Raw genomic sequence first — 19634 nt, 5'->3', positions numbered from 1 at the left:
AAACAAACACCACATAAACTGCCCCAACAGCACACGAGGTCGCGCATCGCTTGAAAACTGAACTGAAGCTGGCAACAGCACACCACCTCTCTCACTTTCCTACACCCCCTTCACCCTACTAACCCACCCCACCTTCTCGCTTGCAGATCCGCCAGAGCTCCTGGGGACCAATTCCGTTTGTGACGGTGCACGGTACAAAAATACCTTTAACATTGCTCTATCATGCCCCATAGGCTGGCCCGTAGCAGGACACCTCACACGAGGGAACCGTTTCGCCTGTAGGTCCTTAATTGTTCATTAGAGCACAATTAGAACCCTGATTCAGACACTAGCTCAGATGAATGAGACCCCAGGGCAGGATCGATTCAAGAAATGGCACATGTGGGAGGAGCGTACGGTTATCCCCTAATGCCTATGGAGTCTAGTAGTCACGCCCTAGAGGTGCCCACCAAGTAACCCCTCCATGTAAGCCAGTGACCCACTAGCCTTTTTCTATCTAGTGTAATTTGCCCAGTCTTTTCTGGCAGTGCTGTGGGGTTGGCCGTATTTCCCACGCACCACTGGCGGCCCCATTAGCCCACTTTCTGCAATGACAGGTGGTTGTGAATGTGGGCGGGGTAGAGACCTTCCTCGCATGATGAAGTGCTCCCGGGTTCACCCCACACTCCTTCTGGGGTAACAGAAGCCCTGCCAGTGCCAGAGATGAAAGTGGGGAGGCTCTGCCCTCTGAGCACTACCTGACAGCGGGGCTGAAGGTCAACAGAGGTTGCCCTTGAAGGGCTGTTGGGGTTAGGGCAGAATAGGCCATGCCCCCCCCCGTCCCTCTTTTCTCGTGTTGTTCTTCACTGCTTGGTCTTGCATCACGTCCATACCTCTTTCTACCCCATACTCCTCTCTTTCCCTTCTTTTCTCTTCATAGTGAAGGGGTGTCTCTTTCATTTATCACACAATGTTTCCCTTTTTTTTTACACTGACACCCCTCATCCGTGAGTCTCGTTCCCTGACTTCCTGTCTCTCTGTTTTGCCGTTTATGCGCGTTGTAAGCCTTATTTCACTAAAGTGCTCTTCCTCCCATTTCTCACACCCTAGCCCAACGACTCCCCCTCTACTTCCTAGTGCCATTTTGCCGCCTCCTTCCCCCCTCCACTGCATTTCACAGCCCCCCCTGCCTATTCCTCACCTCAACCCCTCGCCACTTGTCTTTTTCCCTCCTTCCCCGCGTATTCCCGTCTAACTCCACTAAGTTCTCTCCCTCGTCCTGACATGTCTTTCCTTTGTCTAGCCTTAGTACCCCCACCCACCTGCCCTCTGCTCCCTCCGTTTCATGTCCCCTCTTTGACTTTCCTCATCTCGTCCAGTTTCTCACCATCTCACTCCCTTCGCCAGTCCCTCCATTTCACTGCCCATCTTTCACTTTCTTCAGACCTCTCGCTTACTCCCCAGCTCAGCCTCCTCTCTCCCTTTCACATCCCTCTTTTCTTTTCTCAGATCTCCCCCTTTCCCATATCTAACGTTCTTCTTCCACATCCTTTTCCCGCCTTTGCTTTCTTCAGAATCATCCACTCTCTCCCTGTCTTACTTCTTGATTTTCTTTCTCCATCTCATTTCTGATCCATCCCTCGACACTTAATCTCTCGTCCTTTTTCACTCTCGCTTTCATTTCCCTCAAATCTCCCCTTTATTGTGTTCGCATTTGATGCTATACCTCTTCCCCTCATTCACTTTCTTCTGATCTCCCCATTGTCCCCATTTTAAGTCTTTCTTCTCTTTCCTTTGCACTCCATTCCCTAGCTCTCCATTTCCCTTCATCTCGCTTTTGCGCGCTTTTCTACACTTTCTTGCTGCCGTAATGCCATTGCCTCTATCCATCTCCCGGTCACCCTTTCCTCTCTACTCCCGACCCTCCCCTGAGCCGGGTGCCCGCTGTACCCCTGCCTGGGGGCTCCCGCCACCCCCTGCGCATTCCTGGAGCCGGGAGCATTGATCTGAGCCGGGCCGAGGCGCTGTAAGCCGGACTCCTGCAGTGTGGGTGGCCCAGGAGGGGGCGATCCCCTCACAATGGAGGAACACCAGGCCCCTGACCCCATCAATGGCTTTACACCCCTCTAGAACACACAGCGGCGGGAGCCCTCAAAGGCGGCCCGGCCTCAGATTTACGCGCATTTGATTGATTTTGGGATCCGTATTTTGGCGGCCTGAAAAGGCCAACGAGATTGCTTTCCAAGGGAGCCAGGGCAGCCATCCTCGTCAGCAATTCAGCTCCAGGGCCCGCGGGCTTTTCCCCTGCGGGAAGCGGAAACGCGTCTCACCATAGAGGCGTGGAGGAAGGCAGCAGGCCTGGCCCTGCCGGACAGCTCCAGTCCCCCGGGTTTTTATTCTGCCGCTGTCACAAAGTTAGTCCTGTGTTCCATAAAGTCATAGGAACAGGAGAAGCTTTAATACCTTTCAATACCCTCCAACTACCAATCTGCAACGCTTACTTTTCATATTTTACACGATGTGAAGTTGTGAAATTGCTTGAAACATCATTTGCTGTATAGACGCATTATAAATACCCAATAAATAAAAAATAAAAACTGAAACGTGCCTCATCCTCATCTCTGTTACCTGACCCCTTGTTCTCCCTTCAGTTCCCACACAGCACCTTGTAGTGGCCACAGGGCAGCAATCATTAATATTATATGTGAGATTTGTGACACACAGCTCATCACAATACACATGCAGTGACTCTGCTGGCCACTGCTACACATTTGCTTTTAACACAGACCCGTGGGGGGGCCGCCATTTCCATATGTGGGAGAAGAAATCCGTGGTCACAATTAAATAGTTGCAACAAATCTCACTGCATTGTGATCTCTCGGTCCCATTGCACTTTTGAGGCCTGGGAGCGGTTAGACTACCTGGTCCACCATCTTACTGTAAACTGTTGTAAATGTACCAGTTACACATACCCTCTTGGGCACAGATAGGGCCTTTTCTTGCTGCTATTTTTCCTGGGCAACGTCATGCCACTGACACACCCATGTGTGAGTTTTCCATGATCACTTCACTGTGTTCCGTCCTCAGAAAGAGGCGATCTCTACGCCCCAGGTAGGGCTTTCTAGTTGACCCTTTTTATTTGTGTCTGCTCCATGCGGAACTCGCTCCAACAAAGGAAGATACCCCCCATCAAAGACCCCGAAGGCACAGAAACACCCTCGAGTTGAAACTATCAAATCTGTCTCTCTTAAGAAAGAGCACTTCCGCAAAAAGAGAGAGCAGTTTTAGACCTCAGGTTCCTCAATGCCCACAATGGTTTATGGTCATTTCATCTAAAAAAACCATTGCATCTAATGCCATTCCATCGAAATGTTTCCATCTAAAAAATGTCCATCTAATACATTTTTCTTTTCTTTTTGCACCTGAACAAAAATTAACCTGTTACCCTCCAAAAACGTTCATTAGATGGACATTTTTTAGATGGAAACATTTCGATGGAATGGGTTTAGATGAATTGTCCAGATAACCCCACAATCCGTTGCGAGATACCACAATGACACAAATGAGGGTGCACAGTGGACCGCTGCATTTCCTCAGCATTTGGAATCAGAAAAAAGGGCATGTGCCGTAACAGCTCTGTACACCGCCAAATACCAGTCCTGCTCTCCCGATTAAACAGCATTATGAAGCCAGAGTCATGCCCCATGGCGTCTCAGAGTGCTTTTCTACCCTTTTCTTATTGAAACAGGACGCGCTCATCCTACTGGTGGCCATCTTGTGGAGCTTGCAGGGCTATGTTTGATGGCCTTCGCGGCGTGCATGGGGGTTTGACATGCAGGAGCACTAGGTGGCAGCCACTGCAGGCTGGAAGGGGCTGGAGCACAGAGGCTCAGCTGCGTCTATCTACTGTACATAAAGGTCACGGCAGAAGTGTTGCTGTGGGTATGTACAGGCAGTGCCTGCTGTAGGAAGAAGAGCCCCTTGCATTGTTGTAGTCTCCTGGCACCGAGATTTGCCCAGAGCACGTAATGGGCCCACATCTGTGGTGACCAGACCTGGATCTGTGGTGGTGATAAGGAAAATGTGGGAAAGAGAGATGGGGGAGAGGTGACATCACATATAACCCTGTAAGGCACCAGTCCTTCAGAAGGATGCAGAACCACACCTCCCCTCCCTGCTTCCAGTACACCCATGAAGGTAAAGGGAATGCACAGGAAGACCTTCGTGTCAATTCTCTTATAACAGAGACTAGCACTTAGGGGCATTTTAGCGCCTCTTTCATTGGGGCTGGCACCCATCTTTCAGTAGATTTAAATGAAAGCCTGGCTGTATCAAAGTGGAAAGTACTTACTTAAAGTATCACTCACGTCATAGAGCCACTTGACACTTATGACGATGCGCACCCATGCCACTCCATACAAAATCAGCTGGCGTGGATGTGCCCAGAATTAAAGCAGACTATCATATTCAGTACTAGTTCCTAATTGCCGAGACGACATTCCGAGGCCACATATTCACCACTGCACTGGCATAACGATTTCACAGAGCCAATGAATGGCAAGGCAGCTTAGACAGAAACTGATGATGTCATAACTAAGGCAGTACCGCCAGAGAAAGGCTGGATTCTCTAAACTCTGAAAAAGCTCTGTTTGCAGACCAGTGGCCGAGAAATATTAGTGTTGATCAAGCTAGAAGCCAAATGCTGCTCAGCTGTGACCATGTACACGCTGGGTAAACCTTATGCTCTCCACCCCCACACAGGAGCTCATGAAGTGTTGAATTACAATATTGCCCCCATCACCATGATTTTCTTAACTCTGCTTTTGTTTTGTCTTGCAGGTCTACTCAGGGGTGCACAGCATGCCCTCCTCCCTCGCCAGCACATACATCCCCAACGACATCCACGTGGCTTCAGCGGGCATGAACTACATGAACCCAGGGCTCGGCTGCTCTGTGCCAGCCCTACCAGGTGGGGGGAGCCCTGTGAACTCCATGGCACCGGGATCCTTGAACATCGCCTCACCCCTCAACCAGTCGATGAATGTGGCCCCTCAGGGCTCATCCTCCATGGGATCATACACTCCCATGAACACGCTGGCATATGGGCAAGGTGGGCTGGATTACCAACGCGACCCAAGGGCATACCGGCGAAATTACTCCCATGCCAAGCCACCATACTCCTACATCTCGCTCATCACCATGGCTGTACAGCAATCTCCCAACAAGATGATGACCTTGAATGAGATCTACCAGTGGATCACTGATCTCTTCCCGTACTACCGGCAAAACCAGCAGCGCTGGCAAAACTCCATCCGGCACTCCCTGTCTTTTAACGACTGCTTTGTGAAGGTGCCCCGGTCCCCTGAGAAGCCTGGCAAGGGATCTTACTGGGCTCTCCACCCAGACTCAGGCAACATGTTTGAGAACGGCTGCTACCTGCGGCGGCAGAAACGTTTCAAGTGCGACCGGCGGTCTGGTAGCAAGCGGGTCCAGGACGAGAATGGGTCTCATCAGCCGTGTGAGGCGGCCATGAAAGCCTCTGATTCTCCATCTCCGAGCACCGACAGGAGTTCTCCAATCCATTCACCCGAGCTTCCCGCTGGCTTGGAACACAATCATGCCATGATGTCTCAGCAGCAACCTAACATGGCTGCCTCCTCCCCAAGCATCAGCCCGGCTTCAGATCAGAGGCATTCCCCAGGCCAACAATTGTTCCACAACTTGGGCCCAGCCAACGATGACTTCCTCTCGCACCTGGGTGCCGAAGCTCATGTCAAGCCTGAGACCCTCTCGCTTTGCCACCCTTTCTCTATCACCAACCTTATGTCTTCTGAGCAGCAGTACCATAAAATGGACCTGAGGCAGGCCCACGAGCAGATGATGCACTACTCGGGCTACAGCTCTGCCAGCCCCGTCGACTTCCACCCCATGTCTGGCAAACCTGGGCTAGACATGCCATCCATCTCCTCTGACCCCGGACCTTACTATACCTCCATGTACTCTAGACCGCTGCTCAGCTCTTTATAGCAAACTCCAGCCCACGCCATTGTACATAGTCCATGTTGGTATATTTAAATTTGTACTGTTTTTTTTATAATGTGGAAAGGGTGTCCAGTCGCATATATATATATCAGTATGAAAGACATTTTGTAATGTGTTTTTATGAGCAAGTGGATATTTATATTGCCCTGTTTGTCTATGTGTGTGGTCATGATATGAGAGCAAAAACCCATACACAAAACCACTGTGCTCCCTCTTCTGCTGCTCATCAGTTAAGCCACTTTGCAGCCAAATGCATCACTGGTCAAATGTTCCTGCTATCCCCATCCCTCCTAACCCCCCTTGGGAACACTTAAAGCTGCCCCCCCCCCTCCAACTCAACTTCAGTTTCTCCTCCCTAAGGGTATATGGTGTGTGAACGCACAATGCATTTGGACATGGATCACAAGAGCAGCTTCTACATTTCTATGTGTAATGCCCGATGAATATGCCTTACTGTGTGGCCCTTTGTAAAGGCATATTTTGCTCACTGCACAAAGGGTCCTCGAATAGCCAGCACAGAAGCTGGGGGATTGCTGTCGAAGAATCATCCTCAGATGGACTGCTAATCTTTTGAGACCCTCATATAGTGAGTTCTGAGATACACTGTGAGCCTGAATTTAGAGCTGGTGTAGTTGGGCATGGCCAGAGCACGGACTATATGGCTCAGGCCCGAGGAGATACCAAGTCTGGAGGCGTTGCTCTAAGACACAAGATCATTTTCTCCAGAATGATAACAGACACTCCTAAAATTCTTCAGTCCACTCTTTCCAGATGTTTATCACATGTCTCTAAAAGAATGCTGGTTGGTTGTTTGCCCCACTTGTTAGAAAATGTATTGATGCATGGGAAGTCATTTTGTAATTCGTGATTGGGTAGCCATTTTGCATTTCCTGCCTGGAAAGCTATTTTATTTCTTGTTCCGAAATTCATTTTGGATTTACTTGTGGGCAGTCACTTTATATCAATAGTTGGGGATGGTCAAGCACTCTTCTCTAAGTGTCTGTATAATGAAATATCACAAGGTCTGTTTTGAAGGAGTTGACAGGGCTTTTATTTTTTTGTTCAAAAGAAAACTTTAGAAAATTAATTAATATTTATTGAGTCCTAAAAAGGGATATGTTTGTGAATAGACGTGTGACCTTCATTGCCAAAAACCTCTCTTTCTGGCATCGGGGGTTGACACATGCAATCAAGGTAACAAATTGTATCTGAATCTGTAAAATAAATACCTTTTGTAATTTCTAATGCTCCTCTCCGCCGTTTCCTTTTGACTATAATATTACTTCACGTTGGTGCATTGTTGGTGATTCTTTGGGGTGCCCATGGAAAACCCATGGTATGCAGAGCCCCTAAACTCATTTTCAGCTGAAGATCCTCCCAACTGGAGAGAGCCCCGGTTGTATCGGAGGTTGGCTTGTCCGATACTGCTGGAGCCAAAATGTCGACTTAATGCATCAATATCCATGTCATGCTTCTCATTTCTCATCCCTTTTTTTCTTCCAACCCTACCAAACGTCGGCCCCTGGACCCATAGATTGTAAGCCTGTCTATGGTCCTTTGGTCCAACTATTCTGAATATTGACCTGTATAAACGGGGACACTGGGAATCGGGAGAGCACTTGGCATCCGTAGAGTCTTCCATGAATTTGAAAAGAAGGGGCATAATAAGTTGGGTGGTAACTGTGCAAACAGTGATATTTGTTAAATACCACAACTTTTACCAGAGGCACACTTCTGAGTTTGGTAGGGAAATATTCCAGAGTGCATTCATTTAGAATACTGCTGGAGGCATTATGAGTTCGATTTCCCAAATGCAAATTTGTCAGATTTCACAGTAAATGTTTTGAATTGGCCCCCAAAAATATGTATTTTTTTTACTTCACAGAAAGGAAGCAAAGACGACTCCATTTAGTGCAGCAAACGTTTTTAGATCGAGTCATTGTATGGGATGTTGTGTAAATTCAATACAGAGATCGGGATGTGATCAAGCCAGTTCTTCAAAGATCCTTATTTCACAGCGCTGCGGGATAGAAACAAAAACATGACAGAGACCCCTCTAAAGCAATAAAATAAGGGCCTGGCCATCAACATCACCCAACTTTATACCCTCTTGTTCATAGGTTTCAGTACAAAAGAGTGGACTATTACATTATCTCAGATGGCAGAACCATCTCATAGCTAGTGGGATAATCTACAATTGGGTGCTAGACAGTCTCAGGCATCTAAAGACTGAAAGCTCAGTCAGCATTAGATAAAAAAACAGCCGTGGGCAGGCAAATAGGCTTTGAAACCTGTTCTTGTAGTGTTAGCAGATGAGGAGACATACACATGCTCTTAATATCATTTGGCGGTGAATATACTGACAACTCTCATCCTCCTTACAGCTCCACACCCTCAAAAGCTGTCTCTCCAGTATTACCACCTGGATGATCACCCACTTCCTCAAACTCAACCCATACAAAACAGATTACCTCATCATCTGCCTCTCAGGCGCTAATCCAACGTCACCTACAGTATCAAAGAACTTGCCAAGGACAACCCACGCATATCCCTCTCCATAGGTGGGTAGGTGGGCGTTGATTGTCCATCAACGCCCACCTACCCATCACACACCACATATGTGCCTTCAGCTAAATGTGAAATCTACTACGACACCTCCTATGCAAGATAAGACACATCCTTCCCCCTGACGACTTCCACACTTTAGTCTAGTATGTAGTTCTGTCCAAGCTTTACCAGGGAAGCACTATCCCCACTGGACTCCGCAAAAGTACCCTCACCTGCCGCAAACCATATGGAACACAGCAGCAAGATTCATCCTGCACCTATCCAAAAACCCATCCCACATCTTTCCCAGCTCTACATACTTCAGGGGAAGGCTTTCAAAGTACGGTATCATGTACAAAACCAACCACCTCAAAACCCCACCCTATCTTCATAACAAACGGAAAATCCGTCGCCCTCACAAGCACCAGACAAGCCAATAAAATATATGCATTTCTGTCTGCAAACTAACCCGCACGCAAAAATAAGCATTCACCCAGAGCTCACCCAGAGACTGGGATGCTCTTCCACTCCACATCCGCATTGCACTCTCCTTCATCACTTTCCGAAAAAGCCTAAAAACATACCTCTTTCCCAAAACCTAATCCAGCCAGATCACCTGCCTGGCCAATCTCTGTCTACCCTCATCTTTTTATTCTGTCCTGAACATTTTGTAACTTCTTTTTTACCTCCTTCTTTTAGACATTTTTACGGTGTTCCATGATCCTCTGAGTAGGGCCAGTGCTGGAGAAGAAAAAAAAAATAAGATAAATAAAATCATTTCTGAAAAGCGAATTGTTATGTAATTTGATATTTGTATAGTGCCTACCGCCATTGGTACAGCCTTGAAGCGGGGCGTTGGATGAACGCCTTTTAGAAGACCACCGTCTGTGCAAATATGTAAATAAAAGGAGCAATACAATGCAAGTAAACAGTAATTGGCAATCCTTCATAAGCAGAGCAAACTAGTTTGACGCATTTTAAATCATGCAGCGGATATTGCAAAGGCATAAGGAAAACTGCTATTTCAATGGCTATGTGACAAGTGGGCTGAAATTATTTTTCATGGGACTCAGCTGTATCATGCACAATTGTCAGTGAAGACAAAGATACCATTAGCAAAGGTGCTCTTGTCTGTACCATCTTGATATTGCAGTAAAAATATAGTATAATGGAAAACCCCACAGTATCAAAATTCAGAATGGTGAAATCTCACAGTAGCACTTGTGCTGGCATAGCAAAAATAAAAATGTGCAAACAAATACAAAACAATTGTTTTCCTCTACCCTTCACTTGTGTTTCTCATGCTAAACATACACCAGTCAAGATGGTTTCCATTTCAGCTCAATTTAAGTCTAGTACCCCAAATCTCTAAATCTCCTTATTCACAATAACTTTGCAATTAGCTTTTAAATTCAATTTTCCCTATCACATCCCTCCTCTTAGGATCTCCTCCAAGAAGCCTCACACATTCTTTACACATTCTGGATTGACAGTTCCAGATAAGTCTTCATCCCTCTTGAAAATTCCCCAGGCACTTCATAAACATCAGTATTTCTTGGACTTGTCAGGGCAGAGCTCGGATCTCTGTACTCTAAAATAGGCCCTCTCAAGAAGTGCATGCACATTTTCATTAAACCAAGTTCTTTTCACAACGGCTGCTGGGAGAGAGGCTAGACAACTCCTTGGAGATTGAACTCACCTGAGTCTTTCTCTGACCACAGAACAGATACAGTATGTATACATTTCCAGAACACTTAACAGACTCCCACCCACATTTACCTCATGTTCCCTTACAAGTCATTACCCAAAATACAAATGGGTTGGACCTATACAAGAAAATCTAATCACCACAATCCCATTGGCTGCCTTCCACTGTGGCACCATCCCCATGAATATACAATGTTCATGACATTGCAAAGACAAACCCAACCCTCTTATTTGGTTTCTCCCTGCAAAACACACAATTCTAAAATGGCATACAATACATTTTTTGTACGGCTTCCACTTGGTGACGGACCTGCAAAGCTAAATCTGACACACATGGTTTATGTATGGACACTTTATGAGGTTATGGAGAGCTAACAAAAAAGCTCTTTTGATCTAGCACTAACTTGTTTCTCCATGGATTCTGACACTCTAGATATTTATTCTTCGCGCTCTTCCACCTTTTCATTGTGTGCTACATCCAGTTCAATTCATCTAGCCTCTGGTCCCATTATAATCTTTTCCTGCTAATTCATTTAGCAGTCACCCTGTCACACCTTTTGCTACGACCCCTAGATGGCAGTGCCAGGTGGCTGATGCTTCTTGGGCCACCCGCATAACAATTTCCAAGCTGAAAACTCTGGGTCGATGATCTTCAATCTGTTTCAGATCCAAATAACCATTCCCATGTGGTTTCAGCTTTTTTTTCTCCAACCGATACTTTCTTCACAAGCCAGTCAGTTTAACAAGAATGCATGCATGTCTATTTTTCCGTATGTGTGTTCAAGAGTACTGCATATGAAAAAGTTTGTGCTTTTACATCTCATCATGCTAAATTGCACAATGTGCGCCCATATTATATTCACACAATTTATGTTGCTACATATATGCAAATCAAAAATGTATCACACTGGACACAAAATAACACTTAAAGTAACCTTCAACAAACCTCTATTAACTATTCTAAATACATACAAAAATGCAACAATGTAAAAATATCGCATCCATTTTTAACATTAATATGGTGCACGCAACATGAATTTCTCTTTTCCATTTGGACCCTAACATTCCCCCTTTGGTTAATTCATTAACAAATACATTTCCTATACCCAAATCTGAACCCTTAATTAATTTCCAATTTACCGTTTGAGTGCCCACATGACCTGAAATGGCAGTGGCCCTAGCCTTGGGGGGGGGTTGACAGACATTATACGAGCAGTTCCTGGCATGTTAAAGGAACAGCATCTAGAAAAAACTTGACAAAGGCAAAAATTACACAGCACAAAATGATGAATGGCATGAGGATCTTCATTTCAAGGCTCACCCATAACAGAATCTAAACAAACCAAGATTCAATCCATGAATCTGATTTAATGCCAGTCTCACTTTTCATGGCCTGTTTCAGTTTATGTAATGTGGTAATAGTCTGTGCAAGTGTCTTATTCTGCCCATCATACACGGTTTGAAGGTGCAACACAAGCCACCAATTTTGCTAGAAACTCCACCAGGCTGGAGGCAGTTGTTGATAAGAGATACGTTTGTTCCACAAGTCCATGTAGTGTTTAATAATGTACAGGTTCCTTCCGCCAGGTCAGTAAGGCATATTATGGGACTGCAGATTCCATTAGTACCCACACGCACCATGCCATCACCCTTAAAACACAGAGAAAAAATGTAAGTAGCTGATTCTTAACAGGTTTCTCTGGCTCCTTCAGCCTTGTCAGACATCTTATATGATGCTTCAGATATTGGCACAATCCTCATTAACCTGTGCTACCATTTAATCAGTATAGCCCTTCATTCCACCAGCTTTACAACTCTGCACCCCTTGCTCCCATCGATTATCTACAACAATAGAGCCTTCGAGATTGGGTTGTACTCTTTTGGTACAATGTACATTATTTTCCTGTTCCTTAACATCTTTTTTAATGCATTCCTATTCATCAATAGGAATTGCTGAAGCTGTAACAGACTGCCCTTGAAACTGCCCTCTAACCTGACACAAGGTTAGCTGCACCAAACACAGTGCATATTTAGATTCTCTTTCATCTGGAATAAATATCCTAGGTATGCCGGAAGTGTGGGGAATGAGTGAGCAGATATAACAAGCTCCTGTAGATTTCTCTCTCCCCACCACTTCATATGTCCATACCAGAAATTCTCTGCAGCGAAACCATGGGTGTTCACTATTTTATCAAAATTAGGTTCATCATCCAGTTTTAAAGAGTCTGTTTCCAGGTCCCTTGGTGGCCGTACCATACTTCATTAAACTTCATACCCAAAAACAACTCATAAAAATTCATGTTTGTTCTTCCTGATTTGTTAGAACAGAAAACTAAAGAAAAAAGAAAACCTACACAAAAAACATCCTAGTATTCATATTAGTTTCTCAAATATATTCTAACTTTTCATACATTTTGGTACTGGTTAACTGGAGTGAAAAGAAATGCCCTAGGCCATACTTAACTTACATTTCTATCCTTCTCCTGTGTCGGTGGAGGGATGCTGGTGTCCTACCTCATGTCGCTTAGGTAGAGCCAACCCCGATGTGCCTCCACCTTAACTGCTGTCAGCGTGGCGAAAACACCCTTGTAGGGGCTGTGAAATCTCCTCTCACGCCACCTCTGTACACACGTTTGGATGCAGATATGATCCCTGGGGAACAATGGCTGCTGCTTCAACTCTTCAGATGTATTGGTGCTGTCTTTTGTTTTAACTCATCACCCAAAAAATCTCTGCAGACTTTTGGGCATCTGTTGCAGTATAGTACATGTCCTATTTCCTGTGACTATTTCATGAGGAGAAAGGCAATTCTCCTTTCCCTGCTGGTTCCTAAATTGAAACATGGGCACTGGTAAGCAGTATTACCAATTATTCCCCAATTCACAACCCTTTAATCTTTCCACAATCACGTTGGCCAGATGGTGGTGTACTGAGCACAGCCTGTGCTGGATCCCCAAAAGTGAAGTAATCTCAAAAAGTGCATTAAAGAAATTCGTTCCATTTTCAGACTTCAAGACTTCACAGATTCCCCACTTGGAAAAATCTCTCTCACCAAAAATGTGGTTGCCAACCTAGCATCAGGGTGCACACAGGGACCAGCCTCAAGCCATCGGGAGATTGGACAAACAATTACAATGCGGTATCCTGCACCTCTGGATCATGTACACAAAATCGATATGCAGCACCCAGAAGGGTCCTGAAGGTCACGCTATGATTCCTCTCATCATTTTTATTGTGTTTCCAGAATTGAACTCGCTACACATGATGTAATTCCCTACACATGTATTTACCTGCTCTTGCAAGTTTGGTATAAACCCATTTTTCTGGAGCTTTTCTGCTATTTATCATCAAGCCATTTGCATCTGGTAATGTAGTTTCTCCAGAGACACAAGAAGCAACTCATCAGGCATCACTACCTTCCCCGTGAGCTCCTGCCTCCACAACAAATCCGTCGGCGAGAGAGCACATCCCCTCTTTGCCCAGAGCTCTTTCTCCTCCTTCTGGGCTTTCCCCTGTATTTCAACAATTTGAAGTAAAGAGACTGTAGTATATGGGACTGGGAACTGTACCTGCTGGGACACCAATTCTTAGTTCTGGAAATCTGGAAAATATAAATATGTGGCCCCTTTGGCTGCTTTGTCAGCAGCACTATTTCCAAGCATTATTTTGTCAGTATTATTAGTGTGGGCAGCACATTTAACCACTCCTACTTCTGTTGGTAAAGCTAATGCATCAATTAGTCAGGATAGTAATGCAGCATGCTGGACAGAGGTCCTGTCAGATCTCCTAAAGCCACTTCTATGCAATCTTGATAACCCTGAGTGTACAGTGGAAGTTACATACGCGGAGTCATAATGAATAGTGACTGTGTATAGGCTTATATGTGTGGCTGGGGTTCTCTAGAAGTCACCCCTCTTATCTGCAAAGAACAATTGGGCCCATCAAAGACTCCCCTCCACAAGAACGGAACACTGAGCCATGGAATCAAGTTACTGCCTTTATTAGCAAAAAAATGACAGGGATCACACTAGAAAAACAAGTAAGCATGTGTCACCCGGTTTTATCCCAGTGTGATGTCACAAATTCAGGATCCATCCTAGAAACCTATTAGGCATTCAAATTGGCAGTTTGGGTGAGCTAAATATACGAGCTATAAGGGTTAGTTTTACTATTGCATAGCCATATCTGGTAGCTCCTCCCAGGACCACCTCTAATAGTATCAATCTACACTGTTGCGGGGTCACATGGAGATCATTGGCCCTTGCAACAAATTATATCCCAACATGAAAGGTGGCTCTGGATAAGGTAGAATGTGTCCCCCCATCGCTGGCACCCTGGACAGTTACCAGACTATGTGCCCTCTTTCAAGGCAATGGAAATGAGCATGGAGGTACAATGTGTTCTCTAATGTTGCCATCTCTGATCACCTAATCCTGGGAGAGTGCATTCAGTTGGCTGTTCGCAGAGAACACTTGTAACCTTTCTCCTCTGATTCAATGAGAACAGCCTTCTCTGTCTACCTTGGCTGAATGGGCATTGTCCTGTTCGGCTGGTTAACGTATGTGGAGACCATGAAATGAAGCTGTCCTGCTTGCATTTATGAGGATTTTAACCTGATTTCTGCAGGTGGCTTATTGTCTCCTCGGTAACTGAAACTTTCCTGTGTCCACTTGTCCTTGGCTGGGTACATCGTTTCTTCACAACTCTGGCTGCAAACGATCATGTACCCAAAGCCTGTTTCACCTTTGTAATTCATTTCAGAGATCTATAGCTTCCATCTTGTTCCTTAGGGCTTCTCCATGTTAGTGGCAGTCAAGCATGTGCAAGCTAAATATATGAATACTTAGCATCTTGCAGTTTCAGCTTTGGTGAAAGATATGAATATGTAGGTGCATCCCTCCTCTGCCTACGTGGGTCACAAGCATTTACTTTGTGCCTATATGAAATAAACTAGTGCATGTTCATGTAACTTCATGAATGGATGCATATGTACTTCATGTAGAAGTGTGGCTATGTCGTGATGTCAGTGATTACATCATTGATTTCTGGTCTTGCAGTCAGTCGACTTTCTCAATCGATGTAAATTCCATACTGTCCAGATCAACAGCTGGGTATAGTGGGAATAGCTGTCTGAGAGAATAACGCTTTCATACCTGCGATACATCAATGATTACGATGATGGGACTAAGAGTGAGGCGCATCTGTTATTTCTCTGCTTTTGTGTCGGGAGTCGTGTGCAGGGCATGAAAGTCAGATTTGGCCCCCCCATCTACAATCCCCCCTCTGGTCGACGAGTGGACCACACTACCTAGGTGTCCAGTCAAAGGATCTAAAACAAAAGGATTGAATGCCTTTTGTTCGACACCAAAAGGTCTGAAAAAAAAGGGTTGAATGCTTTTTTAATTTATTTATTTATTTATATATATATTTTAGTTTGGTATGCATAAAAAAAATGCTAAAAAGAAAACGGGGGTTGGTGGGGGAACCACCCCATAAAAAAAAGAACATTTTTCAGTCCTTTTGGTTTAGAAAAAAGGGCATTTGATCCTTTTTTTTATCCTTTCATCTACAACCCACTACCTACACGACTCTCTGTTTATCTGCAGTTTCGGGAGCCAGACCTTTGTTATCCCTCCAAGATATCCATGGTACTTTGCATGATCATCCTGGCTCCATCTCACATAACTGCAGTCTCCAGCAAGGTTGCACCAAACCTATTTTCCTCAGTAATCACGGGTGTTGTATGGGAACTGGAACGCCATTCCTGTTGGGAACAGAGAACAATGCGTCGTGTTTTCAGTGCATTCCGTGTTTTTGTTTCCTCATCTTCCCTTCCGTCTCTACGTTTCTTAGTACTTTCAACCCTAAAGCCTTTTATGTTGTCTTTCTACACTGCGTGATGATCATCCCAATGACACAAAATGTCAGCAACACTAATATCATGTTGGCATCCACGCAAATATATACGATCGGCAGCCTTCATCTTTCCCTACAGTGTTTGTTTTTGCCTCCATCTTCGTGTGTAGTTCAGAATGCCGGCCGATGGCTTCTGTCAGAGTCCCATTGTCTTTTTCATTGGCAGGAATGAATGTATAGCAAGAAGAACCGATCTTGGCGCAGATGCCTCCCTCTGTGGCTGTGAGGAGATTTAGACTATATCTGTTCTGGAGGGCCATTAGCCTGACTGCTCTCAGCTCTTCCTTGATTGCATTGAACCCCTTGGCGGTTGAGGTTATTGTTTGAATCAGATCGCAACGCATAATCTGAGCCATTTAGCATGCATGCTTGTGTGGATTGCTGGAACGATAGATGTAAAAAACATCTTAGTTCTGCTAAACAGCTTGTGCTCTGGTGGTATTGCATCCAATGCATTTTCCATTCCCAATGAGGCATAGTTCCCCCTCTTCACTCTGGTCAACCCTACAGATCTCTTCTTTCTTTTGTTGTTATCCATTTTGGGGAACCCACCTATTTGTATGTCTTTCCTGGGCAATACGAATGCTGGGATGTTCAGATGTACGAGTGAACATATTCCCACTGAGTTGGGTGGCAGCTGCAGGTATGCTTTTGACCAACAGGCCCTGTAGTGGTCCATGAACACTGCTGTCCTGACCTTCATACCTGGTATCTTTGAAATCTGCTTACATCCTTGATTTTGCCCAACCTCTACTTCACCATCATTCTGAACATGAAACAGCTCCCTTGATTGGTATGATGGGAATAGGCCCTGCTTCAATTTCTACCCATGTGAGCAGCTTTGCACTTGCTTCCCATTCTTTGAGGCACTTGTCATTTTCTTGCTGGGCTACTTCCACTGGAACCGTTAGGAGAGCGTGTGCTTTGCTCCCGACCGCTCATCCTTTCCATCCGTCTGTTGTGTATACTTTTCTATACACCAGCATCTGTGGCCTTTCCCAGCATCATGGCATTTCTCTCATTTCTGTGGGTCCTGTCTTTGGACACTGTAACGCTTTCTGTATTACTATCTGTACCGTTTTAGGAGCAGCAAAAAGAAAACAGTTCGAAGAACGCCACTGTAACAGTTCAAATAGGTCTTTAAGCTTACTAAACTTCCCAAAGGCCACGAAGCGGGCCGCGGAGTCAGGACGCTGAGTCTTGTGGTCTTTGGGCTCTGAGGGCGACGAGGGCCCAGCGGCCCGGGCAGACGAACACGGACTCTATCAACAGAAAAGCTGGTAGGTGATTTGATCTACTATACTTTATCACCCATTCATCTGCCACGTTGATTAAATACCAACGAGCAACTGTCGCTAGTCTCTACAACTTTGGGAGACTGTAGGGCCTCCGCCCCTTTGATCCCACTCAACGTGATAAGACCTACCTTGCCACAACTCAATTTAACACTCAAGAGCGCGGCAATTCTATCAGCCATAGAACGGGAGACTGCGGGGGGCTCGCCCCTTTGATCCCGTTTGACTTTTTTTTTTTGCGTAATTATTGTGACAAACATCAGCGTAACTGAACTTCACATCAAGAAAAATGACTTTGCAAGCAAATTCAAACATGTCTATCTCAGACCCAATAACTAATAGTAAACTGCGCCCCAACACGAGACAACGTGTCAAACAAGATAAACAACCCGCTCCTACTAATGTGAATCAAGCTCGCCAACCTTCCATATTAGATGTCTTGCGCAAAAAAGAAACCCCAAAAAGAAGCCCGCAACAACTCCCTCCTAAAGTTCTGATGAGGGACTTGCAAGAAATAGACATAGAAGATGCGAATTTAGCTCAACAAGAAATTTCCGTAGATGAGGATGAGTCCACACAAGAACTTAGAAGTGCTGCTCAGGACATATCAAGTTGTATGACGCCACAAGTAACTAATGAAGAACAACTATTGTCCACTTTAGACCAAGGAAATAATAACACTAACCAACCAATTCAAACCACTATTGATTTGGCTACTGATGACCCAAAGGCTATTCATAAAACTATGACGTCCTCTCCCTTTGCCGCTCTTTCAAATCCACCTGCACCTATGTCGCAGCCCTTGGGACCAAACTCGAGAGAGCGTGACATTGAGATGTCACAAGGGCTGCAACAAGCAGAAAAAGCCATTGAGTCTAATTTGGCTCGATTATCAAAGACAATGACCATTTTGCCAATTAGACCCCCCAAAGATGCGGCAGCAACCCCTGATGAACTGCAAACACCAGAAGTATCCAAAAGAGAACAAGCAAAACAAGCAAAATTAAGATGGTTGCAGTCCTACACAGCCCGGAGCCTTGCCAAACCCAAACAGAAAAAAGAACCTCTTCAATCCAACCCAAGGACAGCCCGTCTTTCTTTAGACATCACCGAAATCGAGTCCTTGCTTGTAAACATTGAAAAAAGAAAAGAAGTATTTGGAGATCCTTATCTACAACGACCAATTAATCAGCCGACGACATCTACCCCGACTATGAATAAAGCACACCACTATGATATTCCTCCACAGATGAATGAGCCCTCCCGTCAATCGGCAAACAACCCAAAGCACGTACGCGGAAAGAAAAACAAATGCGACTACGAGGATTCTGATCCCCCTATGTCAAAAAACGATGCCCTATCTTTAAATGATGCATATGACCAAGAGCCCCCTAACAAATGCTTATGTTTCTCACCGGAGGCTCAAACAACTCAGCGGATACCGACGAGGATGGTCGATTTACAGAACATCCTCACAACCATTATGGCTCAAGCAATGATTCCATTCTGCAAACTCTATGAGGCGGCCAATGATACCATCAAAGATCAAGCTACCCTCCTAGCCCTAATTCATACAAAATAAATTCATCTTGAAGCATTTGTCAATAATATTGAAAAACGCTTAGATCGGGAAGCAGAGTGCTCGCACCAATGGCAAGCAAGATTGTTCCAGATGACATTAGCCGAAAAAGCTGAGAAAGCTACGCTTACCTCGACTCTGTTTGCTCTGATGAAAGCCCAGTCTCTTCATAATCCTAATCCTGTTCAGGACCCTGAAACAAAATTGCAGCAGCTGAAGAGTACACAGCCAATAATAACCCCAATGGTAAGTGTCGACATTCACCCTCAACCTATTGTCATCAAATCTCCCCCGCAACCAAACATATGCAAACCAATAGATACTTTTGAAATATTTTCTAATAATAAATCTGGAAACAAACCAGCATCCATTAAACAGGCCATCAAACCTAAAAATACACGAGCGAAGGGCAAAAAGCAAACAGGCTCTCGTGTCTTTCTAAGGCACTGTAAACTCACGGGACTCAATGAAACAAACCCCCACTTAAAAAAGATTACCATCAATGAGGAAAGAACTATTGAACCAATTGTGAATATTGATCATGAACCTCCCGCTAATCCAATTCAAGA

General features: G+C 45.1%; 1 protein-coding gene across 1 annotated transcript; it reads left to right on the top strand.

Moving 5' to 3' along the window:
- Positions 1-4831: 4831 nt before the first annotated feature.
- LOC138565988 (forkhead box protein A4-like) lies at positions 4832-7249 on the top strand. The gene has a single exon (XM_069643066.1). The coding sequence runs from the start codon at positions 4840-4842 to the stop codon at positions 6004-6006; it is 1167 nt and encodes a 388-aa protein (XP_069499167.1). The 5' UTR covers positions 4832-4839; the 3' UTR covers positions 6007-7249.
- Positions 7250-19634: the final 12385 nt, after the last annotated feature.

Source organism: Ambystoma mexicanum, chromosome 2p (assembly GCF_040938575.1).
Source record: "Ambystoma mexicanum isolate Mex_15411 chromosome 2p, UKY_AmexF1_1, whole genome shotgun sequence".
In the NCBI taxonomy this organism is placed as follows: Eukaryota; Metazoa; Chordata; class Amphibia; order Caudata; family Ambystomatidae; genus Ambystoma; species Ambystoma mexicanum.
Note: the sequence above shows the minus strand (reverse complement) of the source record. Positions and strands in the feature narration are given on the sequence as shown.